The sequence below is a fragment of the Oncorhynchus gorbuscha genome, linkage group LG04 (assembly GCF_021184085.1).
Source record: "Oncorhynchus gorbuscha isolate QuinsamMale2020 ecotype Even-year linkage group LG04, OgorEven_v1.0, whole genome shotgun sequence".
Lineage (NCBI taxonomy): Eukaryota > Metazoa > Chordata > Actinopteri > Salmoniformes > Salmonidae > Oncorhynchus > Oncorhynchus gorbuscha.
In genome coordinates, this window is record NC_060176.1 from 59173271 (window position 1) to 59198503 (window position 25233).

A 25233-nucleotide genomic window follows, 5' to 3' on the forward strand; every position below is an offset into this window, starting at 1 on the left:
TGTAAAGTATGCGTGTCCACTTCTATCCACCAACCACATGGAAATACATCACACAAGCCCACACAAGCCCACACTAACTTCTCTTTGCTGCCCACTATCTTCAATGACTGGAGATTAGTGCTTTTCCAAGGTATGTCTTCATATAAGACACACAGTATAGTTAATATGGTGTAGGAGTTGTAATCGACTACAGTAATTACCAGTAATGGAATCATTTCACAAAGGCTACATTTTCTTGGTGAAGAAAACTATCTACCCATTAGGCAACTGTAAGTAATTTGCTGCTCTTCTATTCTCAGAATTTAGCCAAACATACTTAACTCAACTGTATATTAGACCAATCCATTAAGCTTGGTAGCACAACAGCTAGATTTGGATAAAGGATGAAGATGTCACCAATTATTCTACCAGCAACTATTAGAGTGATTCTCTACAATAACATGAAGCCTACCTCATGAATACTGATTGTACTACATGTCAATGTGACATTTCCTCTACAACCCCTCACATTTAAATGCCAATTATGGTCAAATGAACCCGTCTCTATGCCTGCAGAAACGCTCAGTGAGGACAAAGTGGAATAGCATTTCTTTTGAAATGAAAAATTTCCATCATCAACCCTAATAAAGAGGCCAAGCCTTCTACTGTAGACGGGAAAGAGGATGGGGAAAACATTTCCACTGGAGTTAATTCAAATATGAGTCATTTAGCTAACCAGCACAGCCATAATATCAATAATCAATGTAACGTTTGTTACAATATCTACTGCTAGGGAGTAGACACCAGACAGACGGACGGACGGACAGAGGCAGACAGTGAGCAAACACTCCTCTAAAGTAAACAGCTGAGCCAGCAAATTACAGCAATATCCTTTCCACTGCTGAGTTAAACTAGCGGTTGTCTACGAGGCCCGTTGAATAGTGCTCTCCTGAAAGCTCCTGTGCACTGATAGGGACCCTCCTCATTCCTTTATTCATTTAGTTCAAGTAGCTTGTCTACATGATTCCCTGCTGCTCCTGCGGTTCCTCTATTGATCTGAGGCTCTATGGTGAATGAAAACCTCCCTTCTATATCTATTTCTCTCTTCCTCCTTCTCTTTCCCTCTGTCTCCTCTGCTTCTTTGTTTGTGCTTCTGATGTGTCCTGATGAATGATTATTTATTATTCCTCTGCTCTTTTTCTTCCCCCGTGTGATTTGACCTGTGCTGTAGCTCTATCAGTGGAGTGGAGGGGGATTGATGTGGGGGCTGTGTGCAGTGCAGTGCGCTGGGACTGTGAACGCTGTGCACTGTGGACTGTGAAGGGCGCAGAAAGCCAGCTAGGCTTAGGAGGAATTTAACATGATTGATGAGGGCCCTCTGTAATTAACACACCACTATCACTCTGTTTCTTTGCCCAGTGGTAGCTTTGGCCTTTTTACGTAGAGACAAAGCAGCAGCACATGGTATTACAAGTCCCCTCGTTTTTCCCCTCCTGAGTCTCTGTGTTTGGAAATAGGTATACCTACATGAAATTAAAGATATAATACATGCTTGCTTGGTACAGGCAAACAGAAATAAACCTCCCATAGGACTCCACTTGGATAGACTTAATTGAATTGATCGTGAGATCAGCAGTACACTCACAGTAAATCATGATCTGTTCTTTTCTCCCCATGGTAGTGATGTACACTCTCTGTGCTTACTCTCTTGACATTCACTGATTGACTTATATATCTTTTTTTTCTTTCTTTTTTTGTAAAAAACATTCAGTGCGCTATACTAACACACACATCATTTGAGGTAGAGTTCTCAGACTGCGTGTGGAAATTCCTCTCCTTCCCTGCCTAAACAAAGTTGTGTCAGACTCTGGCATCATTACTGAGAAAAATAAGATAAGTGATGCTTTTAATCAGCATTTCATCTCTGCAGGTTTTTTATTTGAAAGAAATTGTGGTTTAATTAACTCTGTTCAATCAGTCGACTGCTCTTCCCTCTCCCACCCTCCAGTTGGATCATTGGAAGATCAGTCAATTTATAGCAAATCTTGATGAATTTTCTACTTGTGATGGCTAGATTCCTTCCTTAAGATGTTTTAAAAAATCCACTGGGGGTGATTTGCTTGATCATTTCTTGATTCAGATTGCTGCTCCCGATTGTGGAGTCAATAACCAGGTTTCCATCCAACCTTTTCATGTGAGTAAAGTGCATGTCGGATACAAAATGTCATGACAGGCCTGATGGAAACAGAATATTATTTTTTTTGAAAAGGGGGGATCTTTTTATGTTGGTAAAATGATAATAACCGTCATATCGAAGTAAACTTGGAGTCACGCGAGGTTGTGTGATCCTCCAACTACTGCTCGTCAGGAAAGCATGCAGTTTATTATGCTAGTTTAAGAAAAAATAAGTTATGAACTTCATAGGATGGTGAAAGTGCAAGGGGATGCATGATTCTTCTTTCTAATAAATATCAAGGGTCTTATTCTGTTGACATTATCATCGACGCTTGGCAAATAAAAACAATCTCATCATGTAGGCTATACATGCGCTCTAGCCAACTGCACAGATACCATACTGTATCTGCGCTCTGTGCGCTGTTGGCTAGAACGCACCTGTAAATAACAGTCGGCACACTCGCTATATATCACACACATTTCTGTGAGAAAACAAGAGTTGAAAAAGTGATGTTTTATTTAGTACATGGGAATTTAACCGCACAAGGTACATTATTTTTATGTGCACTACGTCATCACGCACAGCTTTTATCAACAATTACATTTGATGGAAACACACATCTGGTGGGAAAATGCAGATTTTAGAATATTCACATGAAAATATGTCCCCAAATGGACAGAAACCTAGCTATTGACATTTTTTTATCTGACGATTATCTCGGGTGCCATCCCCTCCTCCTTTGGAAGGAGGTCCATGTGCTCCCTCTCCACAAAGGTAGATCAATGCATTGCACTCTACATTTCGAAAGCCCTCCTGCATAAACTTCTGCCATACCTTACTTCATTGTTAACCTGTTGACATAGGAGATACAAGATCTGGTCTCAGGGTTGGCTAACTCTGGAGATCTCTTTCATTTTCACCACAGGAGTTTGCTCAGGGGAGTACAGCTCATAATAATGCGGAAACAGAGAAAACGGAATGGCAAACACCAGGAAACCATGTGTTTCATGTATTTAATACCATTCCACCATTCTGCTCCAGTCATTACCACGAGCCCGTTCTCCCCAATTAAGGTGCCACCAACCTCCTGTGATCTCCACGAGTTGGGTAGATCTGCTTTTAACGGCTGTTAGGGAATCATTTTACTGAAGAATGTGTCTGTTTATGATTGTGTTTTTCTTTTCATGTATTGTTGTGTATAATAACGTGTATTTTAATGTCTATCTGGATGTGCAGTTTAATGTGTATATTGTATTTTGATATGTATTGTTGTGCTAAACAGGGCTCATCTGAAAAAAAAGAGACCTTGGTCTGAGCATCGACTCCCTGTTAAAATAAAGGTTAAATAAAAGGAAAAGAGCAGCTGTCAAGTTCAGCTTGCCGTTCCAGTCTAACCATATTTTATTTTACAGATGGAGCCCTGGGGAACTGCAGACTGCATTGTTAAAAAACACAACCCTGGTGCCTGAGCCAAGTAGCTGTGCCTTGTGAACAAAGCCTCCCGCCTGACCTGTGCACCTCAGTGGGATGACAAACAACAACATTCCCCCCAACCCCCACCCCCCGGATCCACTACAGAAAATAGCAGTGATGACTCAAACACCCAACGGCAATGAAAGATTGGCTGGCAAAAAGCCTCCAGCTGTAAGATGAGGGGTGCACCCAACCATGACATATAGTGAGGCTGGTTGGAAAATGTACCACTCCAAGACCTGGTGGGACATTTTAAACCTGTTTGAAAACAAGTGAAGGTCACAAGGCCAGAGCGATATACAGCTGATGATAGCAGCAAGCTTTGTCAAGGCTGAGGAAGATGTTTATATTTTAACGGGACACTGGCTGTATGCCTACATAAACAACCCTGGCAGATAATGACAAATCCTAGCAATACATCCTGGTACATACAACATAACCAGAAAAACATATTTGCAGGTATCTGTTCACATGTCTGGCCAAACTAATGTGGCATACCTTAACGCTCCCCTGCCACACACCCCGGTGCTATGGAAACCAGCACTGACAGTGACAAAACATGCTGTGGTACTGAACAATAGATACGTGAATAATAACAACAACAGGTTAAAGAAGGATTTTTAAGCCTTGAGACATGGATTGTATGTGTGCCATTTAGAGGGTGAATGGGCAAGACAAAAGACTTAAGTGCCTTAGAACGGGGTATGGTAGTATCCAGCCAACTTGACATAACTGTGGGAAGCATTGGAATCAGCATGGGCCAGCATCCCTGTGGAACACTTGCGACACCTTGTAGAGTCCATATGCCCCAGTGAATTGAGGCTGTTCGCAGGGCAAAAGGGGTGCAACTCAATATTCGTTACACTCAGCGTATAAACCAAGTGATGTATATAAATCATTGGTATAAACACATTTAAATTACATTACATTTAAGTCATTTAGCAGACGCTCTTATCCAGAGCGACTTACAAATTGGTGCATTCACCTTATGACATCCAGTGGGACAGTCACTTAACAATAGTGCATCTAAAACTTAGGGGGGGGGGTGAGAGGGATTACTTATCCTATCCTAGGTATTCCTTAAAGAGGTGGGGTTTCAGGTGTCTCCGGAAGGTGGTGATTGACTCTGCTGTCCTGGCGTCGTGAGGGAGTTTGTTCCACCATTGGGGGGCCAGGGCAGCGAACAGTTTTGACTGGGCTGAGCGGGAGCTGTACTTCCTCAGTGGTAGGGAGGCGAGCAGGCCAGAGGTGGATGAACGCAGTGCCCTTGTTTGGGTGTAGGGCCTGATCAGAGCCTGGAGGTACTGAGGTGCCGTTCCCCTCACAGCTCCGTAGGCAAGCACCATGGTCTTGTAGCGGATGCGAGCTTCAACTGGAAGCCAGTGGAGAGAACGGAGGAGCGGGGTGACGTGAGAGAACTTGGGAAGGTTGAACACCAGACGGGCTGCGGCGTTCTGGATGAGTTGAAGGGGTTTAATGGCACAGGCAGGCAGCCCAGCCAACAGCGAGTTGCAGTAATCCAGACGGGAGATGACAAGTGCCTGGATTAGGACCTGCGCCGCTTCCTGTGTGAGGCAGGGTCGTACTCTGCGGATGTTGTAGAGCATGAACCTACAGGAACGGGCCACCGCCTTGATGTTGGTTGAGAACGACAGGGTGTTGTCCAGGATCACGCCAAGGTTCTTGGCGCTCTGGGAGGAAGACACAATGGAGTTGTCAACCGTGATGGCGAGATCATGGAACGGGCAGTCCTTCCCCGGGAGGAAGAGCAGCTCCGTCTTGCCGAGGTTCAGCTTGAGGTGGTGATCCGTCATCCACACTGATATGTCTGCCAGACATGCAGAGATGCGATTCGCCACCTGGTCATCAGAAGGGGGAAAGGAGAAGATTAATTGTGTGTCGTCTGCATAGCAATGATAAGAGAGACCATGTGAGGTTATGACAGAGCCAAGTGACTTGGTGTATAGCGAGAATAGGAGAGGGCCAAGAACAGAGCCCTGGGGACACCAGTGGTGAGAGCGCGTGGTGAGGAGACAGATTCTCGCCACGCCACCTGGTAGGAGCGACCTGTCAGGTAGGACGCAATCCAAGCGTGGGCCGCGCCGGAGATGCCCAACTCGGAGAGGGTGGAGAGGAGGATCTGATGGTTCACAGTATCGAAGGCAGCCGACAGATCTAGAAGGATGAGAGCAGAGGAGAGAGAGTTAGCTTTAGCAGTGCGGAGCGCCTCCGTGATACAGAGGAGAGCAGTCTCAGTTGAATGACTAGTCTTGAAACCTGACTGATTTGGATCAAGAAGGTCATTCAGAGAGAGATAGCGGGAGAGCTGGCCAAGGACGGCACGTTCAAGAGTTTTGGAGAGAAAAGAAAGAAGGGATACTGGTCTGTAATTGTTGACATCGGAGGGATCGAGTGTAGGTTTTTTCAGAAGGGGTGCACCTCTCGCTCTCTTGAAGACGGAAGGGACGTAGCCAGCGGTCAGGGATGAGTTGATGAGCGAGGTGAGGTAAGGGAGAAGGTCTCCGGAAATGGTCTGGAGAAGAGAGGGGATAGGGTCAAGCGGGCAGGTTGTTGGGCGGCCGGCCGTCACAAGACGCGAGATTTCATCTGGAGAGAGAGGGGAGAAAGAGGTCAGAGCACAGGGTAGGGCAGTGTGAGCAGAACCAGCGGTGTCGTTTGACTTAGCAAACGAGGATCGGATGTCGTCGACCTTCTTTTCAAAATGGTTGACGAAGTCATCTGCAGAGAGGGAGGAGGGGGGGGGGGGAGGGGGCGGAGGATTCAGGAGGGAGGAAAAGGTGGCAAAGAGCTTCCTAGGGTTAGAGGCAGATGCTTGGAATTTAGCGTGGTAGAAAGTGGCTTTAGCAGAGGAGGAAAATGTAGAGAGGAGGGAGTGAAAGGATGCCAGGTCCGCAGGGAGGCGAGTTTTCCTCCATTTCCGCTCGGCTGCCCGGAGCCCTGTTCTGTGAGCTCGCAATGAGTCATCGAGCCACGGAGCGGGAGAGGAGGACCGAGCCGGCCTGGAGGATAGGGGACATAGAGAGTCAAGGGATGCAGAGAGGGAGGAGAGGAGGGTTGAGGAGGCAGAATCAGGAGATAGGTGGGAGAAGGTTTGAGCGGAGGGAAGAGATGATAGGATGGAAGAGGAGAGAGTAGCGGGGGAGAGAGAGCGAAGGTTGGGACGGCGCGATACCATCCGAGTAGGGGCAGTGTGGGAGGTGTTGGATGAGAGCGAGAGGGAAAAGGATACAAGGCAGTGGTCGGAGACTTGGAGGGGAGTTGCAATGAGGTTAGTGGAGGAACAGCATCTAGTAAAGATGAGGTCGAGCGTATTGCCTGCCTTGTGAGTAGGGGGAAGGTGAGAGGGTGAGGTCAAAAGAGGAGAGGAGTGGAAAGAAGGAGGCAGAGAGGAAAGAGTCAAAGGTAGACGTGGGGAGGTTAAAGTCGCCCAGAACTGTGAGAGGTGAGCCGTCCTCAGGAAAGGAGCTTATCAAGGCATCAAGCTCATTGATGAACTCTCCGAGGGAACCTGGAGGGCGATAAATGATAAGGATGTTAAGCTTGAAAGGGCTAGTAACTGTGACAGCATGGAATTCAAAGGAGGCGATAGACAGATGGGTAAGGGGAGAAAGAGAGAATGACCACTTGGGAGAGATGAGGATCCCGGTGCCACCACCCCGCTGACCAGACGCTCTCGGGGTGTGCGAGAACACGTGGGCGGACGAAGAGAGAGCAGTAGGAGTAGCAGTGTTGTCTGTGGTGATCCATGTTTCCGTCAGTGCCAAGAAGTCGAGGGACTGGAGGGAGACATAGGCTGAGATGAACTCTGCCTTGTTGACCGCAGATTGGCAGTTCCAGAGGCTACCGGAGACCTGGAACTCCACGTGGGTCGTGCGCGCTGGGACCACCAGCGCGTGTATTATTATTTTGACCAATTAGATAAGCTCTGAAAAAGATGTGATGGGTCAAAAGACCAATTAGTGGAAAAAAGATCAGAATTAGAATGCCTGTGTAAACACAGCCTTTAAGGCTCAAGCAATTAAAAGGTTTTAATGGTCCCAATCTTAATGAACAACATGTGAGAAAATGTGAGATAATACCATCTTACTCAATAATTACAACTGCAAGACTCAATTATCGTTAGGGAGGGTGTTTGATAACAGGGTTGGGTAGGTTACTTTCTAAATGTAATCCGTTAGTTACTCGTTACCTGTCCAAAATTGTAATCAGTTACATAACTTTTGGATTACCCAAACTCAGTAATGAGATCACATTCCGTTATTTTTAGATTACTCTCCCTTTAGGAGGCATTAGAAGAAGGTTAGAATGTATGTTACCAATTGAACGACATCTATTGCAGGATAAATCATGTTAAAGTTTACATAGCTGGCCATATATGGATGTAACATTTTACTTTATGGGTTGGTTATGTAGGCTTCTTCAAACCCATCGCTTTCGACTACAAATAATAATACAATTAAATTATATCTTTACATTAAAAACCAAAGTCTATCAGAATATCACTCATTCCAATAAATGACTGGAATTCATAAACAACAGAGTAGGGCTGGCTAATAAGTCCTTAGATTTGGGGTCATGCTCAGGTAAAACACAAAATCTTGAATGAGTAGGTCTGACGGCATTGTGCGTACCCCAGTTTGGGAATACCGGTCTAGATAATGAATAGAAATACACAGAAACAATTGACTCATAAATAGCTTACAGCACACCAACTCTACTGCTTTGTAAAGCCTGGCCTATAAATCTGACCTAAACCCAGAACCTCAAAAGCAATATCTCAATTATTCAGTATTTTTCAATGTTATTGCCCTTCAAGACTTCCTCCATAACCACTCATATCTGCCAAAAAGTCATCTTGTGAGAAAGAAGCGGCCACACAGCTATAACCTGGAGGCATTGTGTTAAGTTCAAACATCAAGCTGTCTGTTCTGACACGCTTGTGTGGTCTGAATCCAACCACCAGACTCCATCTAATTTACTATACAGGAAACAGCCCGGAGTTGTTGCCTCGGCTGTAAGGCCTAAGCATTAACACATGATTTGTGGGGACGTGCCAATTTCAATCCCAGTCTGATGAAACATGCATTCGCCTCACTGGAAATGCTAAATTTCACCCATGAGTCACAATAGGAGCTCTGTGTTATGCAAACTACTCTATGCCAACCTGCCAGCGGGTGTCTCCCATGTCCAAGAGGAATACCAGGGTAACAAAGGACTGGAAGAGGCTTACCGTAATCGATAAATAATATAACCCTGACTATGGCAAATATATGCTAATGCTCATGCTACCATAACAGTTAACATAGTTGTAAAACATACAGCATCAATATGACTAAAAGGCTTATGGTTTGTTATTTACCAATCTTTAAAATAGACATCAATCATTACAAGTCCTAAAGGATAAGCAATCTCAAACAAAGTGTGTTTCCCTTAGAGAATCGAATGTAGAAAAGACAGATTTTAATATTTTATTAGCAAAAATAACCCCACAAAAAACATTCTAAAGACCAATGCTCCAGCATAATTAAAACAGAATACATTTTCAGAAAATGTTTCTTCAAAAGCTGTTAAGTTGCACAAAAAAGAACCACCATTCATCCATCAAACACTATAATAAAACAGCCAAAATAATGTTTTCAGCCATTGTCAATGAGTTAGTAAATGGTTTCAATGTGTTAGTTAAAAAGGTCAATTCAAGCCACCAACCTGAGAATCTGTAAACAACTGTACTTCATGAGATCTCAAAGACAGTTAACTCTTCGAAACAATTGTATTGGTATTCTTTAATAATTCAATTATTCTACCTCCCTTGAACCCAGAGTAGATTTTGGTTTGTAAAATACCTTACTTTCAGCTTGAACGTTCTGCACTTAGGTCTACTGTAGGTAAAGCAAACCTGCAGATCGCTCCTAAACAATCACTTGTCGGGTAAAGGAAAAAAAACACATTGTGGATCTTGCTATTTAACAGAACATACATAGTTTTGTAGTGCCAGACTCAACGATTAAAAAGCTTTGACTGGGGTGAAATATACCAACTACATGGAGTGCTCTGAACATTGTCTACCATATGATAAGTACACATTAGTCACAACCCCCAAAAGCTAGTATTTAAAAGTCCATAAGGACACCATGTGGCGACTACAGACATCCATTAACACATCCAAATCTGAGGCCAGACATTGTCAAAAGTCAGACTCATACTGCAAATTAACATTTTCATCTTAACCGTCACCCCAAGTGCATAAAGAAACCGGTAACTCTAAAATTGTGGTTCAGTCTGAACTAATGTCAACTTAATGAAAACATTTACTTTCACGATACAATTCACGTTGTTTTCTGCTGCAGCAATCACAGAGTAACACGGCATTGTGCCACTGCTGGCCAGGGATGATTATTCTGAGTAAATGATGGGAAATATACCAAAATGCTTTTCAAGTTCAACCAACTGGCAATATATACAGTTTTTTGTAATCATATTAAAAAGTTTGATTAAATCATTGCATAGTTGAAAAGTAGTAGTCTAAAGGTTATTCATGGATTTAGCAGGCACGTTTAATTAAAGAAATACATTTGATATTTAAGTAACTCTATATCAACAGCTAAAAGACAAAGTGCATGTATACACAGTGTACAAACAAAATGTGGAACGCCCCCCTTTTCCATGACAGACTGACCAGGATGCCTTATTGATGTCACTTGTTAAATCCACTTCAAAATCAGGTGTAGATGAAGGGGAGGAGACACATTAAATAATTATTTTTAAGCCTAGAAACAATTGAAACATGGAATGTGTATGTGAATGGGCAAGACACAATTGCCTTTGAACGGGGTATGGTAGTAGGTGGCAGGTGCACTGGTTTGTGTTTGATACAGTCCCCTGTGTGTCAAGAATGGTCCACCTCCCAAAGGACATCCAGCCAACTTGACAACTGTGGGAAGTATTGGAGTCAACATGTGGCACACTTTTGACACCTTGTAGAGTCCAGAATTGAGGCTGTTCTGAGGGCAAAATGGGGTGCAACTCAATATTTGGAAGGTGTTCCTAATGTTTTGTACACTCAGTGTATAAGCAACAGTATGACATCAAAATTAAAGACTGAAAACATAGCTCCATATTGAAAACACATACAGTAAGTGAAAATAATGGTTAGCAAAAAAAAAAAAAAGTTCTATTTAATCTATACATGCCAATCAGAAACAAGTTTATACAAGTAATATAGCAAACACCAAGCCCCTAATCACAATTGAATAATGTCCATTACAGTGTGAATATGGCACAATTCCTCTAGTGCAAATGATGAAAGAAAACAAGAGTAACAAGAGTTAAATTGTTCATTGATCTATGGCACCAGTGAAAAGGCCACAGTCGTGTAATGCTTACTTATCTGACAATAGGAGTGAGCTATTTGGAATTAATTTGATCAGTTTACATTAAATAATTGGTTTAAATTATTGAACATTACACCATTCATATTCAAGGGAACCCTGATCAAACAAAGTAATGATGTTTTAAATAAGGTACTGTACAATAAATATACATTAAGATGAACTTGATCTCATGTGAGGGATGTGCGAGTGTACGGTAAAAATATTTTTTTGCTTTGAAAATTGAATAATCTTACAAACCCATTAAGTAAAAAGAACAAACTCTATCCGGTATCAAATCAAGATTCCCTAAAAACAACTGGTTAGGAGAATTAACATAGCAGGTTAGGAGAATTAGGTTAAGAAAAGGGTTAGAGTTGGATAAAATGCTCTCTTAACCTGCTTCAAAAAAGTAACTTCCGGTCATAGCTGTATTGAAGTGTCATGTTTTTAGAGAGTCCAGTACCAAATCAGGCAGGTATTCTGGCACTAACTACTAAGGCAGGTAGGGTGAGGTCAGATGGACAGGGGTCAGTCATGGGACCAAGACGAAGTGATACCCTGCCTCTGACTTCCTACTCTACTACTCTTCTGTTTGTCGTACTTGACTGACACGATGAGGAAGACCAGCAGGGTGAGGCCCTGGATCCCCGCTAGTAGGAAGAAGTAGTAGTTGAGCTGGGAGTCATTGATGTTACCTAGAGGGAGGGAGAGGGGCACAGGGCATTATGACAGAAATCTGTGCAACATCTCAGAAACAGACACCACAAGAACCTGCAGAGAGGAAGAGATGGAAAGAGAAGAGGGTATGATGCAGATGTCATAAGGGGTATTGAAAGAGCAAAACATGACAAACAGCAGTGGTTGATGCAACCTGCAGAGAGGGAGAAAGGGTCAGATGGATGGGAGCATGACTGCAACATCACAAAGCAGTGTTCCACATTAAAGGGATGCATACTGTTGATTCAGGCATACAGATGTAGGATCTTAATTTGAGCCCGTTTGCTACAGCAGGAAAATAATCCTGCAGTAACAGGAAAAATGTATTAATTGTGTGGATTATAATGGAATGGCCATTTTTGTAGGGGTTGATACATTTTTGGTTAGGGCAAATAAAGTCAAATTTGTTAGTGGAAATTACAAACTTTAGAAGCATTTGTAAAACTCAAATACACCACAGCAACAAAAGTTATAAAATTAAGACCCTACATCTGCATGGGCATAACCTGGCAATGTCACATGCAACAAAAGTGGTTCTGTTTCCATGTTTAGCTCACTCTTTTCAGATAAATGAAAGGAGATCTGTCTGAAGTGGCTTGTGCATGAGAAGAAACAGCTCTGTTAAAGTGCAGAGGGAAGCTGCTTTCGTCTGGTCTTATTTACTTATGAGATGTTCGACGCAGTTTGACCCCACACTTCAATGATCATATGGAGGGTGTTATTGAGGATCTGGGATTTAAGCTTGAGAAATAACAGAACAGTCTGGACCCTCAGCTGTAAGGCGAGGCAGGGAGTCTCAACACAATTATTAAAGGACCGTTTCCTCAGAGGAACACATACAATAAAAAGCTAAAATCACAATGATGCTCACTTCATTGTTTGACGTGTGTGTGTATTGGAGACACTGGCACAGCATGTCATAGAAAATGTGACTATTTTCAGTAGAAACTGACTGGTCAGCAACCCTATGCAAACCATACCACCATCTTGTATCTGTAGTAGTATAGAATTCAAATTGTCTAAGACAATATTACCCTTCGGTCTTAATAAGATAAACTGGCATCCTTCTTTCTTAGTTAAATATCACCAGGCTCCAGTTTCAGCAGTGGATCATTACTAAGAAGCCTCTTCCCGAGGTTTATATTTGCACCCAGCTATTGCAGTCTTCACTTCTGAATGTTGGCACTGCTAATTAGTTGTCCCTATTCAAACAAACACTGGAGGGGATTTCTAAACAAAATCTTGTTTTTCCCCCGCTATAGTTTGACATGAAGGGAAAAGCCGACAGCTGCAGTAAATCCTCCATTTTGAAACTTAAAAACGGAACATTGTCTGACAATTTTGTTGGCATTAGAGAAGCTTTCCACCCCTGGCAGTCTGGTTTACTGGCCTTGCTGTACAGCCAGAAGCACTTCTAATGCAAATCACAGCTATTCATTTGACGGCTGTTCCAAACCTCTGCCAATAACTGCACATTTTCAGTTTTCCGCTCTCCACCTCAGACGACTCCCAGACATTCCTAGTAAAATTCTTGCATGAGAAATTTCTCTTGGCTAAGAAGCTTTTTTTTCTTCTTTTTGACCATCTTTACTGAAAACTAATCACAGTAAGGTACTTAATTGTTATGCAGAAATGATTTGATAGAGATAAAAAACGGACGCATTGGACCTTAAACCATGTAGTTAGAAATTACATACGATTGAACAGCGCTGCCCATCTATGTGAATGTAATTTCACTAATTGAAAACATTTAATCTAACATTCAAAAGGACAGGAAATTTCTCTCCTGATTAGACTGGCGACAGTCATTTTGTGATTCTACAATAGGTAAAGATCCACCAGTGTATCAGTGTAGAAATAGCATGGAGGAGCCAAACACTAAATCTTTTTCCATCTCAGGCCTTGTTCGTTGATGCTCCCCACCTCACTCAAGCTGGGACATGTTTAAAATGTAAGTAAAACACCAAAAAATATTCCCCCCCAAGCAGACACAATCGATGGCTCTGAACAAACTTTATTTGACTATTTGCAAACTGGAATCCATACATCCTGAGGCTGCATTCATTGTAGCTGGGGATTTTAACAAGGCTAATCTGAAAACAAGACTCCCTAAATTGTATCAGCATATCGATTGCGCAACCAGGGACGGAAAAACCTTGGATCGTTGTTACTCTAACTTCCGCGACGCATATAAGGCCCTACCCCGCCCTCCTTTCGGAAAAGCTGACCACGACTCCATTTTGTTGATCGCTGCCTACAGACAGAAACTAAAACGGGAGGCTCCCACGCTGAGGTCTGTCCAACGTTGGTCCGACCAAGCTGATTCCACACTCAGACTGCTTCCATCACGTGGACTGGGATATGTTTCGTATTGCGTCAGATAACAACATTGACGAATACGCTGATTCGGTGTGCGAGTTACATTACATTTACATTACATTTAAGTCATTTAGCAGACGCTCTTATCCAGAGCGACTTACAAATTGGTGCATTCACCTTATGACATCCAGTGGAACAGCCACTTTACAATAGTGCATCTAAATATTTTAAGGGGGGGGGGGGGTGAGAAGGATTACTTTATCCTATCCTAGGTATTCCTTAAAGAGGTGGGGTTTCAGGTGTCTCCGGAAGGTGGTGATTGACTCCGCAATCAAAAATGCATTAGAACGTGCATTGTCGTTCCCATAGCAACGATTAAAACATTCCCTAGCCAGAAACTGTGGATTGGTGGCAGCATCCACGGGAAACTGAAAGCCCGAACCACTGCTTTTAAATCAGGGCAAGGTGACTGGTAACATGACAGAATACAAACAGTGCAGCTATTCCCTCCGCAAGGCTATCAAACAAGCTAAGCGTCAGTATAGAGACAAAGTAGAATCTCAATTCAACGTCTCAGACACAAGAGGCATGTGGCAGGGTCTGCAGTCAATCACGGACTACAAGAAGAAAACCAGCCCAGTCACGGACCAGGATGTCTTGCTCCCAGGCAGACTAAATAACTTTTTTTGCCCGCTTTGAGGACAATACAGTGCCACTGACATGGCCTGCAACGAAAACATGCGGACTCTCCTTCACTGCAGCCGAGGTGAGTAAAACATTTAAACGTGTTAACCCTCGCAAGGCTGCAGGCCCAGACGGCATCCCCAGCCGCGCCCTCAGAGCATGCGCAGACCAGCTGGCCGGTGTGTTTACGGACATATTCAATCAATCCCTATACCAGTCTGCTGTTCCCACATGCTTCAAGAAGGCTACCATTGTTCCTGTTCCCAAGAAAGCTAAGGTAACTGAGCTTAACGATTACCGCCCCGAAGCACTCACTTCCGTCATCATGAAGTGCTTTGAGAGACTAGTCAAGGACCATATCACCTCCACCCTACCTGACATCCTAGACCCACTCCAATTTGCTTACCGTCCAAATAGGTCCACAGACAACGCAATCTCAACCACACTGCACACTGCCCTAACCCATCTGGACAAGAGGAATACCTATGTGAGACAGGCAACAACATCTCCACCCCGCTGATCCTCAACACTGGGGCCCCACAAGGGTGCGTTCTGAGCCCTCTCCTGTACTCCCTGTTCACCCACGACTGCGTGGCCACGCACGCCTCCAACTCAATCATCAAGTTTGAGGACGACACAACAGTGGAAGGCTTGATTACCAACAACGACGAGACGGCCTACAGGGAGGAAGTGAGGGTCCTCGGAGTGTGGTGTCAGGAAAATAACCTCACACTCAACGTCAACAAAACTAAGGAGATGATTGTGGACTTCAGGAAACAGCAGAGGGAACACCCCCCTATCCACATCAATGGAACAGTAGTGGAGAGGGTAGTAAGTTTTAAGTTCCTCGGCATACACATCACATACAAACTGAATTGGTCCACTCATACAGACAGCATCGTGAAGAAGGCACAGCAGCGCCTCTTTAACCTCAGGAGGCTGAAGAAATTCAGCTTGTCACCAAAAGCACTCACAAACTTCTACAGATGCACAATCGAGAGCATCCTGAAGGGCTGTATCACCGACTGGTACGGCAACTGCTCCGCCCACAACCGTAAGGCTCTCCAGAGGGTAGTGAGGTCTGCACAATGCATCAGCGGGGGCAAACTACCTGCCCTCCAGGACACCTACACCACCCGATGTTACAGGAAGGCCATAAAGATCATCAAGGACAACAACCACCAGAGCCACTGCCCGCTATCATCCAGAAGGCGAGGTCAGTACAGGTGCATCAAAGCTGGGACCGAGAGACTGAAAAACAGCTTCTATCTCAAGGCCATCAGACTGTTAAACAGCCACCACTAACATTGAGTGGCTGCTGCCAACACACTGTCATTGACACTGACCCAACTCCAGCCATTTTAATAATGGGAATTGATGGGAAATGATGTAAATATATCACTAGCCACTTTAAACAATGCTACCTAATATAATGTTTACATACCCTACATTATTCATCTCATATGCATATGTATATACTTTACTCTATATCATCTACTGCATCCTTATGTAATACATGTATCACTAGCCACTAACTATGCCACTTTGTTTACATACTCATCTCATATGTATATACCGTACTCGATACCATCTACTGTATCTTGCCTATGCTGCTCTGTACCATCACTCATTCATATATCTTTATGTACATATTCTTTATCCCCTTACACTGTGTATAAGACAGTAGTTTTGGAATTGTTAGTTAGATTACTTGTTGGTTATTACTGCATTGTCGGAACTAGAAGCACAAGTGGTCCTTCTGTAGCTCAGTTGGTAGAGCATGGCGATTGTTACATTTACATTTACATTTAAGTCATTTAGCAGACGCTCTTATCCAGAGCGACTTACAAATTGGTGCATTCACCTTATGACATCCAGTGGAACAACCACTTTACAATAGTGCATCTAAATATTTTAAGGGGGGGGTGAGAAGGATTACTTTATCCTATCCTAGGTATTCCTTAAAGAGGTGGGGTTTCAGGTGTCTCCGGAAGGTGGTGATTGACTCCGCTGTCCTGGCGTCGTGAGGGAGTTTGTTCCACCATTGGGGAGCCAGAGCAGCGAACAGTTTTGACTGAGCTGAGCGGGAACTGTACTTCCTCAGTGGTAGGGAGGCGAGCAGGCCAGAGGTGGATGAACGCAGTGCCCTTATTTGGGTGTAGGGCCTGATCAGAGCCTGGAGGTACTGAGGTGCCGTTCCCCTCACAGCTCCGTAGGCAAGCACCATGGTCTTGTAGCGGATGCGAGCTTCAACTGGAAGCCAGTGGAGAGAGCGGAGGAGCGGGGTGACGTGAGAGAACTTGGGAAGGTTGAACACTAGACGGGCTGCGGCGTTCTGGATGAGTTGTAGGGGTTTAATGGCACAGGCAGGGAGCCCAGCCAACAGCGAGTTGCAGTAATCCAGACGGGAGATGACAAGTGCCTGGATTAGGACCTGCGCCGCTTCCTTAGCTTGCTAGTTCTTACCAGTGTCTGGATGTCGGCGTTTCACAGCAAGTTCAACCATCATTTCCCCCGGGAATGCTGTGCCATGGTGTTGTATCCCTAGATTAGCAATGTATGTGTGTGTAGCTGTCAGTCAGTGTCATACAGGTTCGATTGCATCACTATCAGAATAGAATGATATTATACAAAGGTAAAACGCAGTAACTGCAGCCAAGGGCAGGTTGAAACCAAGCTAAAAGGCAGTAAGTTCAGTTACTGCCATTTACCTTGGTTTCACAGTAACTTTTTGCAGTTACTGCTAATACGACCCCCATTTTCTCCAAAACTCAATACTATAGAGGCAGGATACTTGTCCACTGACTCGCCAAACATGACCCTGTGAGAACCAAGGTCCTTTACACCACCAATTAATCCACACATAAAACGGTCAACCGAATCGTTTCTAGTCATCTCTCCTCCTTCCAGGCTTTTTCTTCTCTTGATTCTATATTGCGATTGGCAACTTTCATAAATTAGGTGCCTTACCGCCACTGACCTCTTTGGTTTTTCAGTCACCCACGTGGGTATAACCAATGAGGAGATGGCACGTTGGTACCTGCTTCTATAAACCAATGAGGAGATGAGAGAGGCAGGACTTGCAGTGGGATTTGCATCAGAAATAGAACTGTCTTCTATTTTAACCCTTTGCTATGCAGACGCTCGTTGGCGCGCCCAAGCAGTGTGGGTGCAATTATTGAATAATACAGACGTTGTCGTGGTAAATCCATCACTGCAAATGACTGACAATTTCGACATCGAATACATGTGGATCACATTTTAGGGTTGAGATATGATTCTGTGGAAGGCTTGGCAACAGAGTGCACGTGTTGCAGCAAGCCCAGACACAACTGGAGGTCTGCTTTATAGAGCGGGCACACCATAAATAAGCCTGTAGACTATATCAGTAGGTTAAGGCTACAATATCCTTTCATTGTGTTTATATCAGTACAACAACATAGGTCTATCAGATAGTGGACGTTTACTTGAGGGCAGCGGGCCTACCTTTTCTGGAGACACAGGATAATCAAGTTTCAGTTATGACATCACTTGTTTACAATATTAGTCAATATACCTACTATGTCAAAAAGTGCGGGCAAAGAAAATGTGAGTAGGCCTAGGATAATGTTTTGTTCGTTCTTCATATTAATGTCGCTTCACATTTGTATAATTCTAAAGATGGACGATGAAAGTCTATGAGATGAATATATAGCCTACAGAATCAGTCATGTTGGCCTACGGCTAGTTGACTACTTTAAGAATAGTTTAACAATGTAAATGGATCAAACAAATTTGTTTTAGATATGAGCTTGATTCAACATTTTTCATGCAAGTGAATTGGCAAAAGGTGGAATTATTACAAACCAAGTGACAGGGATGGGGTCTACTATCAAAACCATTACCAAAACCCCACGTCTATAAAGTTTTGATTGTCATGATTGTCTTTGTAGGGGTTACAGGAAGCCCCAGAAAGGACATTCCCTGTATTCTTCAGAGGAAAACTGGGGGAAAAGGTTAGTGTGATAGTATGACATTCCAAATGATCTGAGAACCTCAATTTCTTTCAAATGAAATGTTACCTAATTATATATTTTTAATTACTTCCTTCCCATTTCCAGTCCTAATTCCAAAACCATTCCCACTGTAGTATCCATTGCCCTGACATTGAGGTTTGTTAAATCACAATCCACAGCTCCATCAGGAGACCCCAGGGTTTGACCTGTTGGACCCCAACATGAGAGTCATAGATGTTAGTTATAACTGCCTCCACGACAAACATTGTAACGCCAGGGTAGTGGGTTCGATCCCCGGGACCACCCATACGTAGAATGTATGCTTTTAAGTCGCTTTGGATAAAAGCATCTGCTAAATGGCATATATTATTATATTATATTACAAGCATTTCGCTACACTCGCATTAACATCTGCTAACCATGTGTATGTGACAAATAAAATTGGAATTGATTTGAATAGATTCTGAAGTAATGTTGAATAATTCATAGGGAATAAAACAGTGCGCACAGAAGGCTAGCACAGGGGGTATGGGTATACTGGCAGAGAGTCTGTTGCTTGTATTTCAAAATCGATAGCTGATAGCTGCACAGCTTTAATTAAACATGGTTGATGGCTTTAACGTCTCTAGGGTATGTGGGACAAAACCAAGTGAGATTGCGGAGCGCCAAATTCAAATACAGAAATACTCATTATAAAAATTCAGAAAAGATAACTATTTTACATAGGTTTAAAGATTAACTTCTTGTGAATCCAACCAGTGTCAGATTTCAAAAATGCTTTACGGCGAAAGCATACCTTGCGATTATTTGAGAACATAGGCCAGCAGACAAATCATTACAAACAGTAACCAGCCAAGTAGAAGAGTTACACAAGTCAGAAATAGAGATAAAATTGAATCACTTACCTTTGATGATCTTCATATGGTTGCACTCAGAAGACATTCATTTATTCAATAAATGTTCCTTTTGTTCGATAAAGTCGCTCTTTATATCCCGAAAACCAAGTTGTTTGCGCGTTTTCTTCAGTAATCCACAGGCTCAAACGCAGTCACAACAGACACAAAATCCAAATTGTATCCGTAAAGTTCATAGAAACATGTCAAACGATGTTTATATTCAACCCTCAGGTTGTTTTTAGCCTAAATAAATCGATAATATTTAAACAGGACAATAACGACGTTAAAAGGTAAACAAGAAAGGCACTCTCGGTCGTGCGCATGAAAAACCTCTGGACCCTGCCGTATCACTCATTCAGACTGCTCTTACTCCCTCATTTTTCAGAATACAAGCCTGAAACAATTTCTAAAGACTGTTGACATCTACTGGCAGGCATAGGAACTGCAATTTGAGTCCTAAGTCAATGGATACTGTAATGGCATTGAATAGAAAACTACAACAACAAAAATAAATCCTACTTCCTGAATGGATTTTTCTCAGGTTTTCACCTGCCAAATCAGTTCTGTTATACTCACAGACATTATTTTAACAGTTTTGGAAACTTTAGAGTGTTTTCTATCCAAACTATATGCATATCCTGTCTTCTGGGCCTGAGTAGAAGGCAGTTTAATTTGGGCACGCTTTTCATTCAAAATTCCAAATGCTGCCCCCTACCCTAGAGAAGTTAAGGGGACTGGGAGAGCAGAGGCCAAGGCAGAACTGCAGCTGAATAAATACATGTTGAGGGGAAACAACACCCCCATTCATTGACCTTAACTTAAGGATCGGCATTCCGTCAATGGGACAGTTGTAAATCATTCAGCGCGTTGTCAACATCGCAGATTTTAGAGAAACAACACGTCGGTACATAGAAGTGTCTTATATTGGCTGAAAGCTTAAATTCTTGTTAATATAACTGCACTGTCCAATTTACAGTAGCTAATACTGCAAAAAAATGCCATGCTATTGTTCGAGAGCTCCTAACAAACCACTTCAACACGATAGGTTTGAAAATTCACCTCTGAAGGTTAAATGTGTACTTACATTCTGAAATCTTGCTTTGAGTTATCATCCAAAGGGTCCTAGAGATAACATGACGTTTTGTCATTTTGTTACATAAAATCCATTTTCATATCCTAAAAAAAGGTTCATATAGCACACGATCGATTTTGTATTACCACTCGTTCAATTTGCAAAGAAAGGAATAGGTCCCTAAACCCTGTTTGAACGAGTCAAATCACGTTCCTTCCCATCTATTCCTCAGAGATCCTAGAAGGTGACAAGACTTCACTAGGGGTGTAGTACATCCTGTAGGACACCATATTTGGTCAGAGAGCGCCGCCTTCATGGCACGTCATCACTTGAACGGCTGTATCGTTGTCAAATCAGGGTCAAACAAAGCTAGCTAGATAGCCAATGAGCTGGGCTTTACGGGAGTATCCGGTGTTCATGTATATGTGGTAAAATGTAGGTGCTAACCTTGTACGACAGCATACCTTTTAATTTTGGACAAAAAAGTAAGGATATTCAGAGTTATGAAGTTGTGAAAACTGGTTGTTTTGCAAATGTTTAACATATAATATGGCTACTAATACTTGGAAAGCTAAATCAAAGTCGAAGTGTACAGATTTGATATTCTTGCAGAAAAATGGAATATGATTGTCTCCTTCACGATTTGCCCAAATGTCTCTGGGGACTTCACACTAAAATTATTGTCGGTCAGTCATTCTTCAAGTTATCCATCTGAAACTTTGCACAGTGTCCACAAGATGGCAGCAGTGTATCGGAATTATTTATCTTGCATTTCAAAGATGGTGGTAGAAATTTTGTATTTGTATGTTCTTCTACCAGACCTATTGTGTTATATTCTCCTACATTCAATTCACATTTCCACAAACTTAAAAGTGTTTCCTTTCAAATGGTACCAAGAATATGCATATCCTTGCAGCTGAATAAATCCATGTTGGAGGTGAAAGAGCACCCCATTCATTGGCCTTAATTGTGTAGTATTTTATAGATTCAATAAACATCACTGGAGAAGAAGTTATATAACTGGCTCCGGGGGAATATCAGGGGACGACTGATTAGCGAAAAACATGTTTATGGGGTGTGTTTGAAAAATTGCGCAAGGTTTACATTTTTTGTAATGGTACTTACCGAATTTCATTAGTCTGCCTGCCCCCCAGAGCCCACTTGACTGCTAAGCACTTTCAAAAGTGTGGTAATTACATCAGCAAAAGAAAAAACATGTATAAACCATTAACGAATCACATTAATATTTTACAAGTATTTAAAACAGCCAAATGCTGAGTAGGGGAGGGAAAAGTGCAACTCAATCGATATGTAGGAGGAACGCAGCGCTACCCAGAGTTGGGACGCTGAAGGGAACTTCGTGTCCGTTTGCCTCCGAATATGATACTAGAAACCACGAGTTCATTATGCAATAATAATAATAACAACAACAACAACACAGACCCCTGAGATGGTCAGTCATAGCTGAAGAGTCTTTTTTACAGTGTGTGTGGCAATAACCATGCCACTGTATGGCTGGGCTGTTGTACTGCATTTGAGCAAGTCATGTTGTGCAGAGATGGATCACGTCAATATCAATTTAAGGTTTTTGAAATTGATCAATACATTTAAGCTCTCAATGCAAATGTTCCAACAGTTTCACACTTCAAGGCATTCAATAACATTTTCTGGTACAAAATTAATTTAGTGAAGGGAATTAATGCAGGTTATGTTTTCAACTGTGCCTGAACATATTCTGCCGCAAAACTTCTGGATTGACTAGACGAAAAGGATTCAGTAGAGCAATCATGAGTATCGGTAATTATAAATACATTGATAATTGTATCTATCAATACCATTATTAGCTTATCTATAGAGAAATCACTATGCAGAACTATGCAGAACTTCTGCTGTTAGATTCATTGTTAAACTTAAAGTTATTGGGAGTTGATCAGATGGCATTTACAGCATTGAAAGGAAAAAAAAGTTTTTTTCCTTTCATAGGGAGACATTTTGCTGTAGTATTTACATGTACAGTATATGTACAGATGAATTCGGAAGTTTACGTACACTTAGGTTGGAGTCATTTAAACTCGTTTTTCAACCACTCCACAAATTATAGTTTTGGCAAGTTGGTTAGGACATCTACTTTGCGCATGACAAGTAATTTTTCCAACAATTGTTTACAGACAGATTATTTCACTTATAATTCACTGTTTCACAATGCCAGTGGGTCAGAAGTCGACTGTGCCTTTAAACAGCTTGGAAAATTCCAGAAAATGATGCCATGGCTTTAGAAGCTTCTGATAGGCTAATTGACATAATTTGAGTCAATTGGAGGTGTACCTGTGGATGTATTTCAAGGCCTACCTTCAAACTCATTGCCTCTTTGCCTGACATCATGGGAAAATCTAAAGAAATCAACCAAGACCTTAGAAAACAAAATGTAGACCGCACAGAGCTGTGCATAAAAGACCGACCTATCCCATGGGGAAGGGAGAAGGAGGAAGGGGGAAGAGGTGGACCCCCAACCCGCCATACTGGCAACACTTTATGGGTTATTGCACTAATAATGGCGCCGACTAGGGAAACGTTGCCGCTATTCTGTTCTTAGTGCCAGTCTGCAGGTTCAAACTAGAACAACGTAACTAATAAATGGCATCTTTATGCTTTCATTAATAAAATGATAAAAATACTCTTTCAAAATGCCAATGTTTATTTAGTCATGGATCCATAACAAATTACTATATGAATAAATATCACTTAATTACAGAAATATCCTCCAATCCTCATTATTGGCGGAGAGTCACGTCATGTTATTCGATATACTGTAGGTCTACCATAGGCAACATGAGTCTCACTAGCGTTGAGTAATGTGCTGTTAAAAGTGGTGTAGGTCTTATTTATTTAAAGAGCATAATGAAGTTAGAAGCAATAGGATTAGAAGCAATAGGATTTGAAGCAATAGCCTACAACTATTTTAGCACTGCTCTGAGACAAGCATGGTGACTGGTCTTGATAAAATCAATTAGATTTTTATTTTCATTAAAATCTCTGTTTAGGTATGAGTTAGACTATAATTAGAAAATTAGGGTGTTTAAATTATGCTCATAGTGTAACCTTTATTTAACTAGGTAAGTCAGAACAAATTTGTATTTACAAGGACAGCCTACTCCTTCCTCCCTGTCGGGAAATGATCTCCGGTCTCCCGCGTGCCCGCAATCTCTAGTACAGCCATTATTAAAGGCTACCAAATGCTTCTCAAAGATTCCCTCTGGTGGCCAAACTAGCACTAACTAGCATTAATGGTACCAGTGGTTCACACTTAAATAACGTGCCATAGAATTCTGTGGCACCATACAAGCTGCGCTGCAGTACGCTGCAACTTTTAAAGGAGGAACCACTGTACCTACCCGAATGCATAGTCCCAACTGTAAAAATGTGGTGGAGGTGGAATAATGGTTTGGGGGCTGTTTTTCATGGTTTGGGCTAGGCCCCTTAATTCCAGTGAAAGGAAATGTAAACGCTACAGCATACAATGACATTCTAGACAATTCTGTATTTCCAACCGTGTGGCAACAGTTGGGAAGGCCCTTTCCTGTTTCAGCATGACAATGCCCCTGATCACAAAAGTGAGGTCCATACAGAAATGGTTTGTCGAGATCAGTAGAGGAAGAACTTGACTGGCCTGCACAGAGCCCTGACCTCAAGCCCATCGACCACCTTTGGGATGAATTGGAACGCCGACTGAGAGCCAGGCCTAATCCCCCAAAATCAGTGCCGAACCTCACTAATCCTTGTGGCTGAATGGAAGCAAGTCCCCACAGCAATGTTCCAACATCTAGTGGAAAGCCTTCCCAGAAGAGTGGAGGCTGTTATAGCAGCAAAGGGGGGACCAACTCCATATTAATGCCCAGGATTTTGGAGTGAAATGTTTGACGAATAGTTGTCCACATACAGTGTATCATATTATTAAGAATACCAGATACTGTAGCTGTAATCTCAAGAGTTCTTGAAAGATTAATAGCTCTGAGCATTTCTCCTTTTCTGGAACCTTTGCTCCCCCATTAAAACACTGACATTTCACTAAGCGTCACACAATGGTCCATGAGCAGGATATGAGGGTCTCAACCCAAACTGTGAATGTCCAAAATCCCCAGACATCTGATCCTGGATCAGTCAGGACTTGAAATTGGTACAATAAAAATAAAAGGCCATTTCCTGGTCTTGCCTGCAACTACATACTCAGAGCATCATGCATCTGTGTTCCTAAAAGTCAATGATGTATGAATAAATACATTGGGAAACAACTGAAAGGAGCACCCGTTTCAGCAGAATAAACCATCTGTAGGTGTACAAGCAAAGGCAGAAGGTTGACCTTTCGTTGACTTTACCCGTGGGGTTAACTGAGCACATTGCAGTCTCCGTCAGAGGAGACGATGGCTGCCTTTTCTAGGACCACATAAAGGAATGTGATAATGACCAGTCATACAGTATGTGGCGTAACCAAGTCGAATACATAATACTAGTTACCAAAAGCATATGCTTTTAC

General features: G+C 42.5%; 1 protein-coding gene across 1 annotated transcript in view; it reads right to left on the minus strand.

Moving 5' to 3' along the window:
• Positions 1-9103: 9103 nt before the first annotated feature.
• LOC124034368 (solute carrier family 15 member 4-like) overlaps positions 9104-25233 on the minus strand; it is a 52685-nt gene continuing 36555 nt past the window's right edge. The window contains exon 9 of the mRNA XM_046347474.1: positions 9104-11714. Coding sequence (XP_046203430.1) covers positions 11548-11714 — 167 coding nt within the window. The 3' untranslated portion in view covers positions 9104-11547. The remainder of the gene's footprint in view (positions 11715-25233) is intronic.